At 39.5% G+C, this 18444-nt stretch overlaps 1 protein-coding gene across 2 annotated transcripts; it reads left to right on the plus strand.

Annotated features, from left to right (window-relative positions):
- Positions 1–1003: 1003 nt before the first annotated feature.
- On the plus strand, positions 1004–11456 carry LOC129241435 (uncharacterized). 2 transcript variants are annotated; one of them, XM_054877736.1, is made up of 5 exons: positions 1004–1247; positions 4066–4178; positions 4316–4672; positions 10179–10433; positions 10907–11456. In XM_054877736.1, exons 2-5 carry the CDS (start codon positions 4156–4158, stop codon positions 11172–11174), a joined length of 903 nt encoding a protein of 300 aa, XP_054733711.1. In that variant the 5' UTR covers positions 1004–1247; positions 4066–4155; the 3' UTR covers positions 11175–11456. The 2 variants fall into 2 exon arrangements, with proteins under 2 accessions (XP_054733711.1, XP_054733712.1); XM_054877737.1 differs by lacking the exon at positions 1004–1247 and adding an exon at positions 3577–3978.
- Positions 11457–18444: the final 6988 nt, after the last annotated feature.

Genomic DNA, 18444 nt, shown 5'->3' on the forward strand with positions numbered 1-18444 from the left:
CATTACGGTTTTTTTTGCGTTTACTCTCGGCAAAATGCTTCCGCCCGCTTGTAAACAATACTCCGGGCTTTCATTTAGCCAACTAACAGACAGCTGATGCCCGTACCCTGTATGTGAACAAAGTTTTATTGAAATATATTAACTTTTGGCCTCTATTAATATTAGGCCTCTTCTATTCGCCATTTCGCCGCTCGCTGTCTTAATGCTTGATTAACTTGGCGAAAAATTTGCATGCCAAAGCAACAACAAAGTTATCGGGCAAGATTCGCGAGTATAACCATACCTCATTAGACTGGTATAACTCAACAAACACATGGAATTTAATTCAGCTCTATTCTTGAGTTGCTAATATAATATATATATGAACATATTTGATTTAACACGAGTTAAAAAGAAAAAAATCTTTTTTTACAAGAATTGTTTTGTTTTAACACGATTTTTAATAGTTTACGATTATAAATAGAGTGAGATTTTTCGACGCATGTACGAATTTGAATTAGTCTCAGGAAAAGTTTGTGAGACTCGGTAGATTTTTCTCTTGCCGTTTAGGAATTTATTTCTTACAATATTTTTAATGAATTAAAATATGTAAGCGCGAAATAAATTCTTAAGTGAACCTTAGAAAATATTTTAATACTGTTTTCACCTAATTCTCTTTTAACACGATTTTTTTGGATACGTATCTATTCTGTAACAAGAGAATTAGGTGTATTAACACGCTTGCGCGAGAAACAACATAATTCACTGGTTATTGCGCATGTGCATATGTATATACAAACATACCTATACACTGAACTAGTAAAAACCGACTACTTACAAAACGCTTAGGCGTAGGTTAAATTTTGTTTGTATCAGTATGCTTTTGAGCTTGATGAAGAAAACCGGTTTAAAAAATGCATTTACGTTCAAATCAAAAAGCACAGAGATATCTGTATGAGCGGATTAGAGTTTAGCGTAGGTTCTTAAAGCTTGGCAATAACAAAAAGCTCTCCACAGTAGGAATAAGAAAATGGAGAATAGTTAGTTTGTTTATATATAGCGAACAAAGTAGATCTAAGATTTGCGAAAATATATTGGTTATCCGTTCATATTAAATTTACAACAAAAAATCGTATATAGTGTTACATAGACATAGTTAGAGAATATTTCAATATATTTTTCAATATCTAACCTTGATGGCGAGTCAAAATCTGTGCGTGTTTATTTAAGCCTACAGTTTTTTGTTGGTGCTATTTTAAGGTTATTACGTAAGTATACTCATAAAAATGAACTATTCATAAAAAAATATCCATACGTGCATGTTTGCATATTCCAAAGGTGTACGAGTATATGTACACACCCACGTACGTACAAACGCATATGTTTATGCAAATATTCAAAAGGTTTCTTCCGAGGGCTGTATTCAGACGAATTTTCTGTAATTTTTTTTCTTTATGTATAGCAGTGGTAAAAAATATGTGTACAGATACACAAACACACACATTTATACATATGTCCATACATATTCAATCCCTACGTATGTACTTATGTGCAGCCAAAATAAAAATTTGTTGTAAAATATCCATACTGGCAATCGTATACTAGCCTTACTATATATGTAAATATTGAAAGTAATAAAATATATAAATATACATATATACAACATACGCAAACTAGTAGCATGCGTTTCATATCTCAAATTGGAGTGGTTATTCATAATTATTACTCTTTTAAATAAATACATTAAAACCAAAAAAAAAAAAAAAAAAATACAACAAAACGCAATTTTATGCAGTGGCTCACATAAGTATTTTCCATGTAATGACGATTAGTAAAACCATAAAATATTTGTATTTGTTTATAATTTATTTCCCACATCATTAATTAGAGCTTTATGCTACATAAATAATTCAGCGATACTTAAAAATAATTTTTATTTTTCATATAAACTTAGCAATACGTAAAAAAATCAGAATTCATTGCTCACAAAATAATTTGTTTTTGAGTACTAATGGTGTATAAATATAGGGTGTCGGGTGGCGGATTTAGGAATTAAATGTTAAATTAAAAAAGGATTATTAATGATAAAAGTTTATTTCAATAATTATGGTATAGCAAAGAAGACAAGTGGGGATCGTATTTTTAAAAGATGATCTAAATATTGACCGTCACGTCGGATCAGACACTCTTGGAATCTGGCCTCCCTACTCAGTGCTTCTTGTTGAGATGCCATTAATATCGCGAACGTTTTCTTTTAGCGCTAAGATGTTCGCTGGGCTTGTTTCATGGACTTTCCTATGAGGTACCCCTACAGAATAAAATTTCTAGAGATAAAATCGAGCGACCTTGGGGACCAGGATATGTCAACGAAACTGCTTACAAGTTTCTAAGGAAAAAAATCACGCAATATCGCCATGGTCTCTCTGGCCGTGTGCGGCGTGGTGCCATCTTGCTGAAACCATATTTGTGTACTGAAGGAAGGATTTTCTCTTATTATTGGCAAAGAATAATCGTTCAGCATACGCTTATAAGAGACCGCGTTCACAGAAATTGCTTACGGGCAGGTATTTTTCTCCCATTCTTCGCGCAAAATAACCTTACGATCACTTCTTGATGAAATTTTGTCTTCCTCAACTTCGGAAAGGTGTTTGGTGTTAAAAAGTATTCACATTTTAACATCATAAGCTGTATGTTGATGATCGTTATTGTGTTGTAATGAAAACTCGTTTCTTGACGTACCCCTTTTTTCTGTACCGGATTGGACAAATAAAGATGCTTATTCATTGTGTCATCTTAGTCCCTGAGCTCACATATGGCCCCAAACGATTTCCAATGTCATACCATATGACATCCATCCAATTCATTGAAGAATGTTATACTTGCTTTTGGCACTAAAGATTGCGCTTTTCTAAAACTCAACTTTTGTTTTATAGCTGTTAGGAATAAAAGTCGCTTTTCTTTATTTATTTTTATATTACCTTCTTGTGTCGTTAGTTTTTTGGCAACTGTAGTTGACCATTACGTGCCAAGTTTCTAAATAATCTGTACACCATTTCTATTCGTTGGAAGATATAAAGATATTTTTTTTGGGCTGTTAATTTAGTTATCCTTTGTAGCGGACATAGCCCATCTAAAACTAACGAAGCTCTGCTCGTTTATTAAAGTTATCGGATGGTTTGAAAATGTAGCACAGTAGCAAAACTACAACGAAATTAATTTAAAAATGCATAAGTAATATTAATAATAATATACACTAGTATGCCCCAGTTCAACTAAAAGTAATTAAACGAAATTTGTTAATCGAAGAATTTCCAGAACAACAAGCAGAATAATGCTTCTATGGGCATAGAATATCATTGCCACGCACGCTTTTTGTCTTTTTTAAGAAACGCACAACAATTATATTAATAATTTAAAGAAGTAAATTCGTCTACTTAAAACATAAGAAATTTGGAATTTGTGCATAATGCAATGCAATGTGAGTTGCTCTATAGTTTACAAACTTTTTTTGAACCGCATATGTATGTACGTACAACTCATAATATGCAGTAACATTATTTCCTTTTCATATATATATGATATTTCAAGCAGGGTAACTTCGCAGTAGCAGGACCAACAGCAGCGCGGATTTCACTTTCAGTTCTACACTGGTGTCTATTGAGCGCCACAAAAAAAAGGGTTTCTCGACTAACATAAACAGTGTCAACTACAAGTTGAAGTGGTTTAAATATATCAGTAAGTCGTGATAACATCATCCCAGAAGTTCCAGAAGAAAAATAAAAAGTTTCGAAGTAATCCTTCACGGGCTAGATGGGGTACTCAGGGTCATACCACCCAATAATGTACTGAAGGAGCCACCTTGTATTCTACTTGTCGGTGTAGGTAAAACTGACTCAGGCCTGATATATCAAAACACAAATTAAAAAGGGCAGATGACAGAAGTTGTATAAAAAAATGTTCAATGCAATACTCTGATCAGCTGCAATAAAGCCATAGTCTGTGAGAACTTTATTACAATAATTTTCAACCACATATGGCAATATATAATATGTACCTATTAATATACATATGTATATCTAATTTCAGATTTTGACTCAAATTAAATGGAGAATTTTTTTATTTTAAAAAGAAAATAAGTTGCTGTGAATAAAAAAAAAAAAAATACATCCATACAAGATGCACGAAAGGCGCGTTGAAAAGTAAGTACGAGTATATAAGAATTTCTAACATAATTTCATATATATACATACATAAATAATAATTACTTAATGTTTTTATCTATCGGCCAGTCTTGTTATAAAAAAAAATAAAACCATTTTGCATTTATTTATTATAGAATTAAAGGTGGACACTATGTTGCTACACACAGTCAACCCATAGGATATCAACCGTATACGCATTCCAATCGTGCTTACTCTACTGATGGGGAGGAATCACATAATGCCACATCTGGTCCCGCAATCGGGGGATATACAGTAGCACAAGAGTATCCATACAGTTCTGCGCGCAAAATGAATTTATATCAAAGCCATCAAAGGCCAGCAGATGAAAGTAGCGTAATTTATAATCAAAAATGGTCAAATGGTTCACCGCAAGCACGTACTTTATCAGCGCTAAGTTATGATCAAGGCGGAGATGTGAGTAGTGAAATCTATGTGACCAGTGCTGCTTACAGGGAACCTTCGGAGATAAGGTAAAAAATTACAGTACTTCAAAGGCATTGTTATTTTTTATTTATCACATTTAGAAAATATAATATGTTAAATGTTTGTATATTCAATATATATACATATATATATTTTTTTTATCGGGACAACTAGCAAGTGCAGCACTCAGACATTAATTAAGTCCATTGTACTACACTTGGACTCCCATTTAATTTTCTTTAAATCTACCCAATCTCCCAAGAAATCTGAACAGATGTTGTGGTGCCAAGGAGCCAAGATGGTCGTTTCTTAACACATCAGTGCCAAAGACCTCAAACCTGATTCGATCGAAGGCGGGGCAGACGCACAGAAAGTGGTCCGCCGTCTCATCCTCCTCTTCACAAGCTGGGCAGAGTACACTGTCTGAGATGCCCAACCTTTCCATGTGCTTCGCCCACAGAAAGTGGCCCGTCATCCAGCCGTCTGCACTCCCCTCTGCTTAATATCAGAAGGGTTTGCGACAGTCGATAGGGCATGACAGGTAACATCAGTTTAGTCCATCTGCAGCCTCTCTCAGCCTGCCAAGCTCGCTTGTGAGTGGTAGTTACCCATTTGCTAACCGTGGCTTTGATGGCCGTAGAAGGGAGTGGCAAAACGGGCTCTGGGCCAAAGAAGTTGGCCTCAGAGCCCATCTTAGCTAAGGAGTCAGAGGTCTCGTTACCCGCGATACCGACGTGTCTCGGGACCCATGTCAGCATCAGGCTATTATGTCTACCGACATGGTTCAGCCTGGATTTACAGGACTCGACTACCCCTGATGTGGTTGGGGGGCTGTCTAAGGCCATAAGCGCAGCTTGGCTCTCGCTGCAGACACATATAGATCTGCCTCTCCATCGCTCCAAAGTTCATCGCTTCTTGAACTGCATACACCTCCGCTTGAAATACAGATGCATGCATTCCAAGAGCAAAGTGCAGTTTTGTCCCGCTGGATTCCACGTAGACACGAGAGGCAGAGCCATCCGAAAAAATGCGAAAACAGTGTTTGCCGGGCTCATTTTCTGAGTTTGACCACAACTGAGTCTCTGGTAGCACTACACTGTATCTCTTTTCAAGTACGACTCTTGATAGCATGGAGTCAAGGGGCATGGAGAGAATCGTTGGATCGACGTCCATGCCTTCTCTGTTTTCCAATGCCGGACAGAGGCCGTACCAGTTCCCATTGTGTTTCAGCCTGCAGATCCATAGGGCCTTGCTAGGAGATAGGCCCCACGTTTTCCTAAATACACCTTTGCACTGCCAGAAAGCGGTCAGTGCTTTTGATGTCTTTGTTTCAACGTGTCATTTCCATAGGAGCTTACTATCGAGGATTACTCAAAGATATTTAATTTCCTTGGATAGCTGGATTGTGACTCCTTTTAGCTTAGCAGAACGAGTCCCTCAAATTTCCTCCTTCTGGTGAAGAGGGCAATAACAGTCTTGGTGGGATTTGCCGATAACCCATTCGCACAGCAAAAGTGTCAATCAGATCCAGAGTTTTATGCATTTTTCTGCAGATGTTCATAAGCGAGGTGCCTGTTATCAAACAAGCAACATTGTTCGCATATGCTTGTGCGTAGACTCCCGAATCGTTTAAGGTGGTGAGCAGAGGATCGATTACCATGCACCAGAACAATAGAGACAGCACACCGCCTTTGGGGCAACCTCTGTTAACCCCCGATGACACCAACAGATCTTCCTCTGCTCGCACCGAGACGATTCTTTGGGCCAGCTTCGAACGAATCCAAGTCACTAGCACCCGGTCTACGCCGTGCCTACTAGCAGAGCTACACATACTATCAAAAGTGGCATTATCAAACGCCCCCTCTATGTCTAAAAAGATACCCATAGCGTAGTCTCTCCTGTCGATGGCCAGCTCTTTGATAGGCATGTTGTAATGAAGATAGAGGGTGAGCCTTCAGCGACTTATGACGTATGCGCAATTCCACCAGTCGTTCGAGACTTTTCAGCATGAAAGAAGTCATGCTGATGGGTCTAAAGCTTTTGGGGCTGGTGTAGTCGTCTCTTCCAACCTTTGGTATGGCGTGGTATGTAGGCCAGTGCCAGGCATGCAGAGAAGATTTTCTTCAGGGCTGCTGTCACGGACTCTGCGCCTTCCTTCAGCATGGCAGGATATATGCCATCTGGTCCGGGCGACTTGTAGCCGCCAAAAGATTTGATGGCAAATCGAATGGTGGCCTCATTCACCACAGATCTGGCAACAAACCAGTCATGCCTAGAAGGTGCAGCAGCTCTGACAACCGCCTCTATCAATCTCGCCGTGTCACTCAAAGATTCAATACCGCTGCAGAATTCCCTATATGAGGCTTTTTCGATTCCCGAATAAGCCTCTTGTAGTTCTTCTGAACATCAAGGTATCGCTCTCAGTCCTCAGCAAGGTTAGTCTTCAAGGCCCGGTTTAAAAGCTTTCTCGACACACGCCTCAACATTTGGAGCTCTCGATTCCACCAAGGAACGGGAGTCCGGTTAGGGAGAGGTCGAATTGGACAGGCTGACTCAAAACATTCAGTTAGGGCAGCGTTGAGTTTCTCAATAGCCTCAATGGCCTGTTCTTTTCGAAGTCTTGGTGGCGTAACGTCAAAGTACCGCAAAGCCCTCTAATCTTCTGCCAGTCTGTTTTTCTGGGGTTTCTAGAGAGCAATGGCATTTGTGTCTCCTCGCCACACTGAAACTTTATGTACATGTGTCTGAGCACGAATCTTCGGCAAGGACTCTCCAGTTATTGATTGACCACCCAAGTTTTGAGGGTGAGATCAATCCCCTCCTGCCTTCTAGCTGTTACAAATGTTGGCTGTGAGCCCTTGTTATGTATGTCTAGGTAAGAGGACGCGATAAATTCGAATAGTCGAGAGCCCCGTCCATTGCTGCACTTGCTGCCGCCCCAGATTGTATGCTGGGCATTTGCATCGCAACATAGGATGAGGCCCAGATTGCGCCGCTCACAGAACCTCACGAGATTATTGGCCTTCCCGGGTGGTGGCCCTCCAGACCATCGTAAGGAAAATAAGCAGGTGCAATCACACACTTCGACCATCCACGTCTACCTCTGTAACACACCTCAGCCGCTACCAGGACTTGGCAACAGAATTGCTCAAGACCCGTCACAGTGAGATGGGATGATACTATAAGACCGATCCTAGGTCTACTCTAACTCCTGTCATATAATAACGTGGCCCCTTTCAACGCTCTTAAGCCACAGATGCGGCCCCTAAATACCCATGGCTCTTGCACTGTTGTTACGTGGGATAATGTGTGCAGCTGGGTAAGCCTTCTACTTAGAAGTCCAGTAGCGGCTTTGGAATGCTGCAAGTTAATCTGCGTCACCGTCAAGGGACGGTAGCTACAGGAACCGTCTGAGTCAATCATCTGGGGAAGACGTGAAAACTGACCGTCCCAAAGAAGAGACTCAGACGGTTACCGTACCGTGAGCCAATGACATCAACACTGCCCTCATCCACTCGCACCACAAGAGCAGCCCCTTCCTTTCCTTCCCGGTTTTTGCTCTTGGTGTACGAGAGGACTCGTTAAAGCCTCAACCTGATGCCCGTATTTTGGGCACGTAGACAGGATAGTACATCCGCCGTAGACGGGTCTGGATCCGGAATCCAGCAGATGGCCTTCTTGAGGGGTACACTCTTCTCGCTGTAGACTGGTCCCCATGGGGGGGCACGCTATTGACCATGGTCCTGATCCACTCGAAATTGGCCAAAGGCGCGCACGTCACCTTTATGGTGCCGTCCTTTGTCTCATAGCCCTTCGCGTTGGCTTCAAGACCGGAGGCAATAACCTGGCGCATCAGTCGACTTTTGCAGTATTTGATTTCTGCATCCGTCAGCTGATGGTCAGGCCCCAATCACAGCCACAGGTCGTGGGTCAGCAGCCTTCTCGCTATAGGATGGCTTGGCCGCACCCTTGGATATGCTTGGACCATCCTCCACTGACGAAAATTTCGCCAGGCAGACAGCTGCGCTGGACTTTTTATCGAGGCGCCGATAGGGACGTGGCTCCGCAGAACCTTTTCCCGCCACATTGACTGGCGCCAAGACGGTGCTCGTACCTTGGGGGGTCGTGGCTCGGCCATTGACGGCAGCTGCAGGGCAGGGAGGTGTACTGCTTTCAGCCACCGTCCTGCTCCGCTTACCTCGAGAGCGAGACAGCTTGAGAGCGCCCGTGCCCACCGAGGATTCGGTAGCTTCCGTGGGTGTCACTTCCGCTGACCGAGGTCTTTTGGAAGACACAGACTCAGAAGGGCCAGCAGAGCCCTTCCGGGTTCCTCCCTAGCCAGTTTGGTTCCCGGATGGCACCTTGATTCTATGCCAACTTTGAGTCATCACACCAGTGTTGAACCCACCCCATCAGGGAAGGCCACTCGTGTGATGTCAGGGCTTCCCTATCCACCACCTGGGACGCGCCCGATGGGAGATCAGGCAACTCCACACAATATATAACTTTATAGCCTTTTTAAATATCAAACGACTTACGTAGTCGCACCGTCAACGGCTAAATGGGTACACATGTGAGTTGTCGGAATATAATTAAAAATTATAATTCATTTTCCAATTTAGGCCTCATAACCAAGCAGGGTGATTCCTTTACCTGATGAGTGAGAATAAGCTTAATTCGAGCAATAGAATTGGGTCCTAAAGGTACGCACCAGCAAAACTAATATCCCATAGGAGCATTAGCGGCCGCTGTAGCCAAATGGATCTACCATTCGGAAGTGCATGGGTTCGAAACCACGGGCACGAAACATCAAATGATTGAATTTTTTTTTTAATAGCGGTGGCTACTTTTCAGGCAATTGCAAACCTACGAGTATATTTTTGCCATGAAAAAGCTCCTCATAAAAAAACCTTCAGCAGTTCGGAGGTGGCATAAAACTATAGGTTCCTCCTTTTGTTGAAAAACATCAAGACGAAAACCACAAATTGGAGGAGCAGCTCGGCCAAATATCCCATAAAAGAATGCAAGTACCAATTATATATATACATATATATAATATATCCTCTCGTGATGACATTGAAAGCAATGGAAAGAGACTAACTTTTTTCGTAATAAAAAGAAACTTGTGCACAAGTGTATTATAATTCTATCATATATTACTCTTTGTCCAATCTAGTTTGGTAATGAAAAGGGGCGAAATCGGTCAATAAGCCACCTTGCATATAAGAGTAACTTCCAAAAGGAAAAAACCCCTAATATTTCCGTTATAAAAGAAGAAAAATTACTCAAATTTGATACAAAAGATGAACCTAAGGAAATAAATACGACGCAAATTTTGACGCCACTTTGTTTGATTCTAAAAACAGGCATTCAAAATTAGATTTTTTTAAATTTGGGCGTGTATGCTTATGAAGCACGGGCCGGTCCGAATTTAGCCTTACTTTCTTATGTACTTGTTATGTTCGATATTGTTAATACACCTACATATTATATATTTTTTCTTGTTGTTAAAAAATTAGTAAATATTTGTTGTTTATTTTATATTTTATATAGTCGCTATAGCCATCGGCCACAGTCACGCGGGGCTTCACATAGCGTTTACTCTGTGGCAAGCACAGCAAAAACTGGACAGAGTACTCATTCGACAACGAAACGTGGAGTAAAAATCGATGCGATGTCAGCTCCAAACCCATTCTGCCCTAATATAAAAGGAGTTTGCTGCCTTATGCTGCTTCTTAATCTAGGCCTAATTCTTGTAACATTAGGCTTTGTGATTGTTGTACAATTTTATGAACCTCTATATGTGTGGTAAGTGGGACTGAATATAAGATTGCGCTATCCCTAGACCGTAAAGTCAGCACAGAAACAAAAGAAAGAATAGAAGAGGAAGAAAAAGCAATAACAAGACGAACTGTCAAACAAATTAATTTTTCGTCTTTCAATTTGTTCGCAATAAATTTGCGTTGTTGATTGTGATATTTTGCAGTAGATGTGTAATTTGTTTACAAAATTGCAATAGATATTTATATTTATTATTTTGTTTAGTTTTAAAAATCACAATATTCACAAAGAAATATTCACACAAAGGTTTGTTTATTCTCTGTGCTGGTATCCCTCAAAAGACTTGATTATGTCAAATTCACCAGAAACAAAATAACGGTACTGTGGATGGCGCCATCTTTGTATTCTACACATCGTTGAGCTGTATTATAAGATTTATATATGAGGAATAATAACGTTATATTTTTAATATCTCACTCTACCGCTCGTTTTTGATAAAGGATACTTGGCATCATATTTTTGATATTTGGATTTCTTACTCTCATTGGGTGCATGATATACTGCGTGCATGTTTGCAGAGATGCCAAAACACCTTCTCAAGTGCGCAACGAAAATCTTTACTGGACACGGCATTGGCAAAATAACATTGGCTATGTACCTACCAAAGAAATTTCTTATAAAGGAAATAAATATGACGGTTATTCGGACCACTATTCAATAAGTAAAGTAAGCGGAAAGTATTCAGACCGTGGCAGTAATCATTATTAGAGAAATTACTATTTCTATAAGTTAACGAATTGGAGAGCGAAATTTATATTTAAAACAATTGTGAATCCATAAAATCTCTGTATTAATCTAAATTATACTCATACGTATTTAACTTGGACCAATTTGAGTCATGAGTTGGACTTGAACGTTGTTGTACTTACCAGTTAATAAGCTTACACCCATATATATGTATATTTTACAAATATTTTTTTTTAATATAAAACACTTATTAACACAGCACAATTAAAAAGTCAATATTATAAACATGAATTAAAAAACGAATTTCCACTAATTTAATTATACAAGTTTTCGCTAAAACAATGTAACTGTGTAAGATCTATGCATTACTATGAAACTTTTTTGCATGTTCCATGGTCGAGTTTGTAAGTGTCAACAGACATGTCTACGGCTTTTCAGACAGTCTGTTAGTGTCAAGCAATAAGAGGATATTTTTATTTGTGTGCATCTATTGGAAACTGATACTAAACTCTATTTTTTGAAATTTGAAATTTCGGAGGTTGTTACTATAACAGCATAAAACCTTCCTCATAAATGTTTGATTATGCTGCTGAAGCGAATCGTTCCGGTACCGTACTTACTGAATTAACTTTTCTAGTAAGCAGAATATTTAACTAATGACGCATATTTTGATAAAAGATGATACTACAACCTGTTCCTACTACGTGCATGAGTAATGGTTTTGTCAAAGACTTCCATGGAAACTTCATATTAAAGTAATCACGCGAAAGAAAATAGTTTTCTCTCAAATCGTATCTAATATGAAAAAGCGAAATTGTCTACCTTACTCTCTCTGCCAAAGATTTGTAAACAAGAGTACGTCCTTTGGCGGGTCTACCAACTGCATATTCACTATTATAAAGCTTATCTGGTACAATGCACAAGACAACTGCCGTTGATAACAGTGGATTAAAGAAAATAAATGCAAATTGTTTCTTATAACATTTAAACAAAAGATATGCTAGTTTGTCGTTCGTTTATAATTTCTTACGCCTCGTTTTTTCTGGGTCAAATGAACAGCTCTTAAACTATAAAATGCAAAACAAATCGATTCGAAACCGAACATTGTAATTGCAAATTACTAGATATCGTTACGAATTTTCTTAGATTAAAATCCAAATAATTCTCTCACAATAATTTTTTTGAGTTCGATCACTGAATTGCCGAATAAAAGTCAGAAATTAATGGTAACACATTTTATTTACCTTACTTCCAACTCTTTCCTTTACATGTAACCTTAAGACTGAATCACTCTATTACTTTTCGTCTATTCGCTTACAAGTTCAACTTCCAACTGAATACCCTATGGGCATACGCCTCTGCTTATATACATGTGCTTAATAACTATCGTAATTTTAAAACTGGCAGCTCGTAACTTCTTACCGTAGGATAACGGCCATTACACAAATGAAAGAAAAACTTCAAGAAAAAAAATCAGATCAAGGGCGCGCAGTCTACTATACTTATATACTTTTCAGAAGCTGATTCACCATCTTTGCACACTTAATATTTCACATATCTGTAGCCCGCCGTGCATATAAAGGGTCTTTCAAAAATTGCCCTTAGATATCAGCAGTGAATAATTGATAGACGGTACCTTTTTTCTATGTCATGTTTGATATTTGCCAAGAAGACAGATGTACAATTTTACACGAAAGAACAACGCTTGAAACTTATTATGGAAATGGTCGATCTTTAAGAGCAACATATCGCAAAATTGTGATTTTTTTGGTAGAAATAATTGTCTGAAGGAGCCGATATGTCAAAGGTTGGTGAACGAATTTCAAGAAACTGGTTCCATCGAGGATAGAAAAAAACTGGCAGAACTGGGCCAAAAGCTCGACGTTCTGTAGAGAATGTAGTATTGCTGCTGTGAAATTGTGAAATCTGAAAGGGTCAAAATTTGTACGTGTTTTATTTTAAAACAACATCTAGGAGCGTCTTTTGAAAGGCTCTAATAAAATCCTCCATCACTTCTATTAAATTGAATAAATTTCAATTTAAAACAAGAGCAAATTGAGATTTCTTTTATTAAAAATAACAAATTTAAAGCGCACAGAGATCAATAAACAGTTATACATTGTGTTTTATTCGTTGAGCTCTACATATTTATAATATACTATGAACGAATTCGTTAGTTAGTAATTTGAAAAAAAACCTTCACTTATCGACTGAATACCCATTGTAGGGATGCCGAAATAAAGTGATAAATAAAAAAATAAAATTATCACCCCAAGCATAGATTTGTTTCTAGGGATAAGTGAAAAATTTAATTTCTATGAGCGGGGAAATGACTAATTCTTCGATACTTTTGGGGATGCTTATGGCACCATTTTTTACATACTACGTACGTATACGCGACTATATTACCATATAGTTTTTAACAACCTTGCCGTCGAAACTACTAGACATTGACAAATTTTCCATTTGTGGAACAATATCAAGACGCACGCCATAAATTAATCTCCAATTAAATGACAGCTGTAATGAAATCCTTACTCTTTTCTTAACTCTTTTTGTTGGTGGTTTTCTTAACGTACGTGCAACTATAACTAAAATCGAGTCTATATTTTATATAATATATTGCATTTCAAATGTAAAACTTATTTCTAAGACGAGAACATTTAAAATATGAAAGAAAATGTTAATGGCAAGGATGAGAAAGTTAATTAAGCCAATGGGGAAGAAAGACAAGAGGCAGAAAATACTATTTATCAATTGGTAAAATGTTTCCGAAGCTCGTTTTTAAAACGAAATAAATTTTTAATATTTTTCAACTTAACATAAGTGGAGGACTGTTCCGAAAACGAAAACAGAGAATTGGCATTCAGATGATGGCGTTGATAAAATAAATTTAGCGTGCAATAGTTGAAATGATATGATCGACTTAATGTGATGCAGACCAAGTGCAACATAGTAAGTCATCTCAGTTTTAATAAATATTCAGCAGACATAGAGACATAGGCGCTTATATTGAAATGTGCTCACGTTTAGACCGTAAATATGTATAGCCATTTTTTTTTTTTTTTCATATAAAACATTCAGTTTACTTTTTATTGCATGCACTCACGAATAATTCACAATCATACTATAATACTTATATACGAGTATAATAGTCGTAATCGTAGTACTCAAATAAGCTTTGGCTAGAAGTAATTTAATTTTCTCAAGGGTAATATATTGAATATTACAAAGGGAAGATTAATAATGATATTTATATAATTATATAGGTACATATATATATATTAGGCCGTGTCGATTTGTGGGGAGGCAAAAAAATCGCCCATTGCTCTGTGAAAATCATATTCTAGGGATCTAAAACGAATTCTGATGTCCCCAATTTGGGTCGAACTTTTTAGTTTCTTTTCTCATGTAAAGGCTAAAAATGGTGATATTTTGAAATGATTGTGTGGAGAAGCCCCCAGGGGAGTTCCAGGGGGTGTGCCACTGGCATGGGTGGATCGGCCGTCCAAAGTTAGTGGGTGTCGGTCATACATTTGGACTCGATTGCAGCACTCTAAATGGGTCAAAGTGGGATTTTTCGTTCGACTCAAATTGGGGGAAATCAGAATTCGTTTTAGAGGCATGGTTCCTTCGTCAAAGTTTCTTATTTTGACCCCTAGAATACGATTTTCACAGAGCAATGAGCGATTTTTAAATCGGCCCGCCCTAATATATATATATCTATTTGAAAACGATTTTAAAAATTATATTCGTGAGCAAGCCTACATTCGACAAATTGTTAGAAAAAGTTATATTTACATAAAATAACAAAAATATATATATAATATGTGTACATATATTAGGATGGATTACTCTCCATACAAAAAAAATTGGTACTTTTTTTTCATCGAAAATAGTATATTCATACATATATAAAAATTTATTTGCAGACTTCCGCCATCGTACTGTTCTCCACTTTATTTAAATAAATAAAAAATAAAAAATAAATAATTGGCGCGTACACTTCTGTTAGGTGTTTGGCCGAGCTCCTCCTCCTATTTGTGGTGTGCGTCTTGATGTTGTGCCACAAATAGAGGGACCTACAGTTTCAAGCCGACTCCAAACGGAAGATATTTTTATGAGGAGCTTTTTCATGGCAGAAATACTCTCGGAGGTTTGCCATTGCTTGCCGAGGGCCGACTGCTTTTGGAAAAAACGTTTTCTTCAGTTTAGTGTTTCACCGAGATCCGAATCTACGTTCTCTCTGTGAATTCCCAGTGGTAGTCACGCACCAAGCCATTCGGCTACGGCGGTCGTTTTTATATGCTCACACTAAATTTCCGTCCGTTCATCTTATCTTACATCCGTAAAAATATCTCAACTTTTACAAGCTATAACTCATGAAAAAGTTGAGATATTTTTGCGGATGGAAGCAAACTTTAAATACCTGTACACATTTTAGTACAATATAATTTGAGCTGAAAGAATTTTGAAAGAATTTTTTTTAATATTTATTATGCCCGTGCCCAAATAAGTTTTACTAAAATGTGCACGGGCATAAAAAGGTCTGAAAGGGCTGAATTTAAGTTCATTACTTGTTTAATTGAGGTGCTTTTTCATGGCAAAAATACACTCGGAGGTTTGCCATAGCCTGCCGAGGGGCGACCGCTGTTAGAAAAATGTTTTTCTTAATTTTGGTGTTTCACCGAGATTCGAACCAACGTTCTCTCTGTGAATTCCGAATGGTAGTCACGCACCAACCCATTGGCTACGGCGGTCGCCATTTGGGGAACAACATCAAGACGCACACCACAAATAGGAGGAAGAGCTCAGCCAAACACCCAAACAGAGTGTACGCGCTAATTATATATATATATACTTTTTTAATCGTTGTTTTGTTTACATTCTGATTGCAATTTTGGCACTCAAACTACCAAATACCAAAAACAAAATACATGTAAATATTTTTTTACTATTACTGCTATCACTTTGTACGAATCCGTCTTGAGCTCTGTCAGCTCATTTCATCCAGCCCAATTTAAAATTCACGTAAGCTAAAATTTACATTAGAATAACCGAAATTATTTAAATATATATATAACCGAAATTAAGGGCGAATCTATTAAAGGTGGTATCGGTAAATCAGCTGATTTGTTTTTATTTTCTTTTCTTTCTTTTTATTTTCTGTAAAAGTCCAGAACAGTGAAAGCAATATACAATAGAGAATAGCTGACAATTTCCTTCTCTTCAGGGCTGGTATCGAACCCAACCCTGGACCAAAAGTATTCTACTGCTGCTTCTGCCACTAAGTGCAACAGGTGGTGCTCAGGCCTTAAAACACATAGAGATTGGTCCACAGGGTATGGGGTCACGTGTTGCTACCGCCACCAGGCGGCCCCTGCCTCAAAGGCTTCATCGTCGGATTTCCCCCGCACTTCAAACTGTCGCCTCTAATCCAGCCTCAACGGTTAGGAGCCCCCGGTGCAACACAACGCCCCTCTGACCCACAACCCTCCTGTTGCAATCCCAGTGCAGGGACTCTTGGTCCCCCGCACAGTCTGTTCCGTGTGTCAAACCAGGGTTCCTCGGAACCTGCCATCAGTTAAGTGCAATTCTTGAAATGGCTGATGCCACTTTCGGGGGTGATCTGACCTGCGCACCACCCGTGAGTGAACACGCGACTTCTTTCCCCCCTCCTGCAGAGCAATCACCCGCAACCGCCCCCCGTGGCACGTCCGCCCGTCAACATCAGGCCACAACAACAACTGCGGAACGCACAGCAGGACCAACGCAGACAACCGCACGCACCCCTCACACCCCGAGCTTCAAGCTCCTCCAACTTAATTGCAACGGACTCATTAGTAAGATGGACGAGATAGTCGACCTCATGAGCCGTCAGGGAATTAAGATAGCTGCGGTCCAAGAGACAAAACTGCGCGCTAGCTCCTCTCTGATTACCAGGGATGGATAAAACGTACAGAGAAAGGATCGCGAGCAAGACAACGGTAGAGACGTAGCGTTTAAAGTCCACCACCCAGTACAGTATCGTCTCATCGATGAAGGACCTTAGAGTGTCAAGGTATAGCCGTTCGGTCAGGTGATGCCCAGCTCGAAATATTCAACATCTACATACTCCCTGTCACCGTTGTTCAGCAGGATATCACCCTAGAATTGGTGCGCTCATCAGAGGTGAAAACCGATTGGCACTCAAGCCTACCAAACGATAGTAGGTGACAGCATTTGGCAGGGTAGATAGACGATTCGACATTCCGCACGGTAAACGACGACGCCCCCACTAGGGTAGTGGGCAATTACAGCAGCTCGCCTGACATCACAATTTGTTTCCACGGATCACCGGTCGTAAATTAACTTTAACATAGCTAATTGGGCCAGCTTCGCGGAATTCACTGAGGACACCTTCGCCGCTTTCCTAATCCCCACCGATGTGTGTTTACAGTTCACATTTGCTGCGGCTCGCTTCATACCCGCCGCTTTCCCAGTTTCTAGCAAGCTAGCGTGATCACCTACGTCAGATTGTCCCACGGATTCTCGCATAAAGAATCTCAATTTGGAGATCCGGCAACTGGTCATCTAAAACAAGCGGACTAAATGGGAAGAACATTTGAAGAGCTTCAACTTCACCTCTGGTGTGAATAAGTTCTGGTCCAGCGAAAAGTCCCTGTCGAACCCGACGAAGCGCAATGAGAAAGTGGATATAACTTCAACGGTTGCACTTCGTCGGACCCGAAGAGATGCAGGAGCTATTTTAGCCGGCAACTCATACTGCATCCTCCGGCCGTCAAATCCAAGCGCCATACCCCCAGACGGTTACACAAGCTTACGAACAACAGTGCGCCACTTACTTTCGCCTGTGATGAGGTTCAGGGGGCCATCAACAAAATGAAATCATCAAAACCCATTGGCCCTGACGGGCTAAACATGCTGATGTTGTAAAAGCTGGGTCCATTGGGAGTAGAATACCTCACAAGGGTTTTCGATATGTCCATGGCCACTCTCGTAATTCCGGACAAGTGGAAATCAGCGAGAGTGGTCCCACTACCAAGGGGGTTCTTATCGGACGATAACTCTTCTTTCCCCAGGCATGTCAGGAGGCATTTTTTGAACTACACCGACGAGATCTAGGACAAAACAGACCGACAATTACTGCACCAGACAGTATACAGACAGATAATAAACGGCATTCATCGGGAGACACCAACTTCTTAACCCCCGACACCTTAATGTCGTTATCGGAGTTCAACCACCTCCTATTGCAGACGAAAAACTCCAGCTTCCCTGAGAGTCTCGC

Source organism: Anastrepha obliqua, chromosome 3 (genome assembly GCF_027943255.1).
Source record: "Anastrepha obliqua isolate idAnaObli1 chromosome 3, idAnaObli1_1.0, whole genome shotgun sequence".
Lineage (NCBI taxonomy): Eukaryota > Metazoa > Arthropoda > Insecta > Diptera > Tephritidae > Anastrepha > Anastrepha obliqua.

Coding starts and splice junctions, on each gene's coding strand:
- LOC129241435 (XM_054877736.1), top strand. CDS start 4,156: ATGCACGAAAGGCGCGTTGAAAA. Junction 4,179..4,315: donor CACGAAAGGCGCGTTGAAAA/GTAAGTACGAGT, acceptor TATTTATTATAG/AATTAAAGGTGGACACTATG. Junction 10,434..10,906: donor TATGAACCTCTATATGTGTG/GTAAGTGGGACT, acceptor TTTTTGATAAAG/GATACTTGGCATCATATTTT.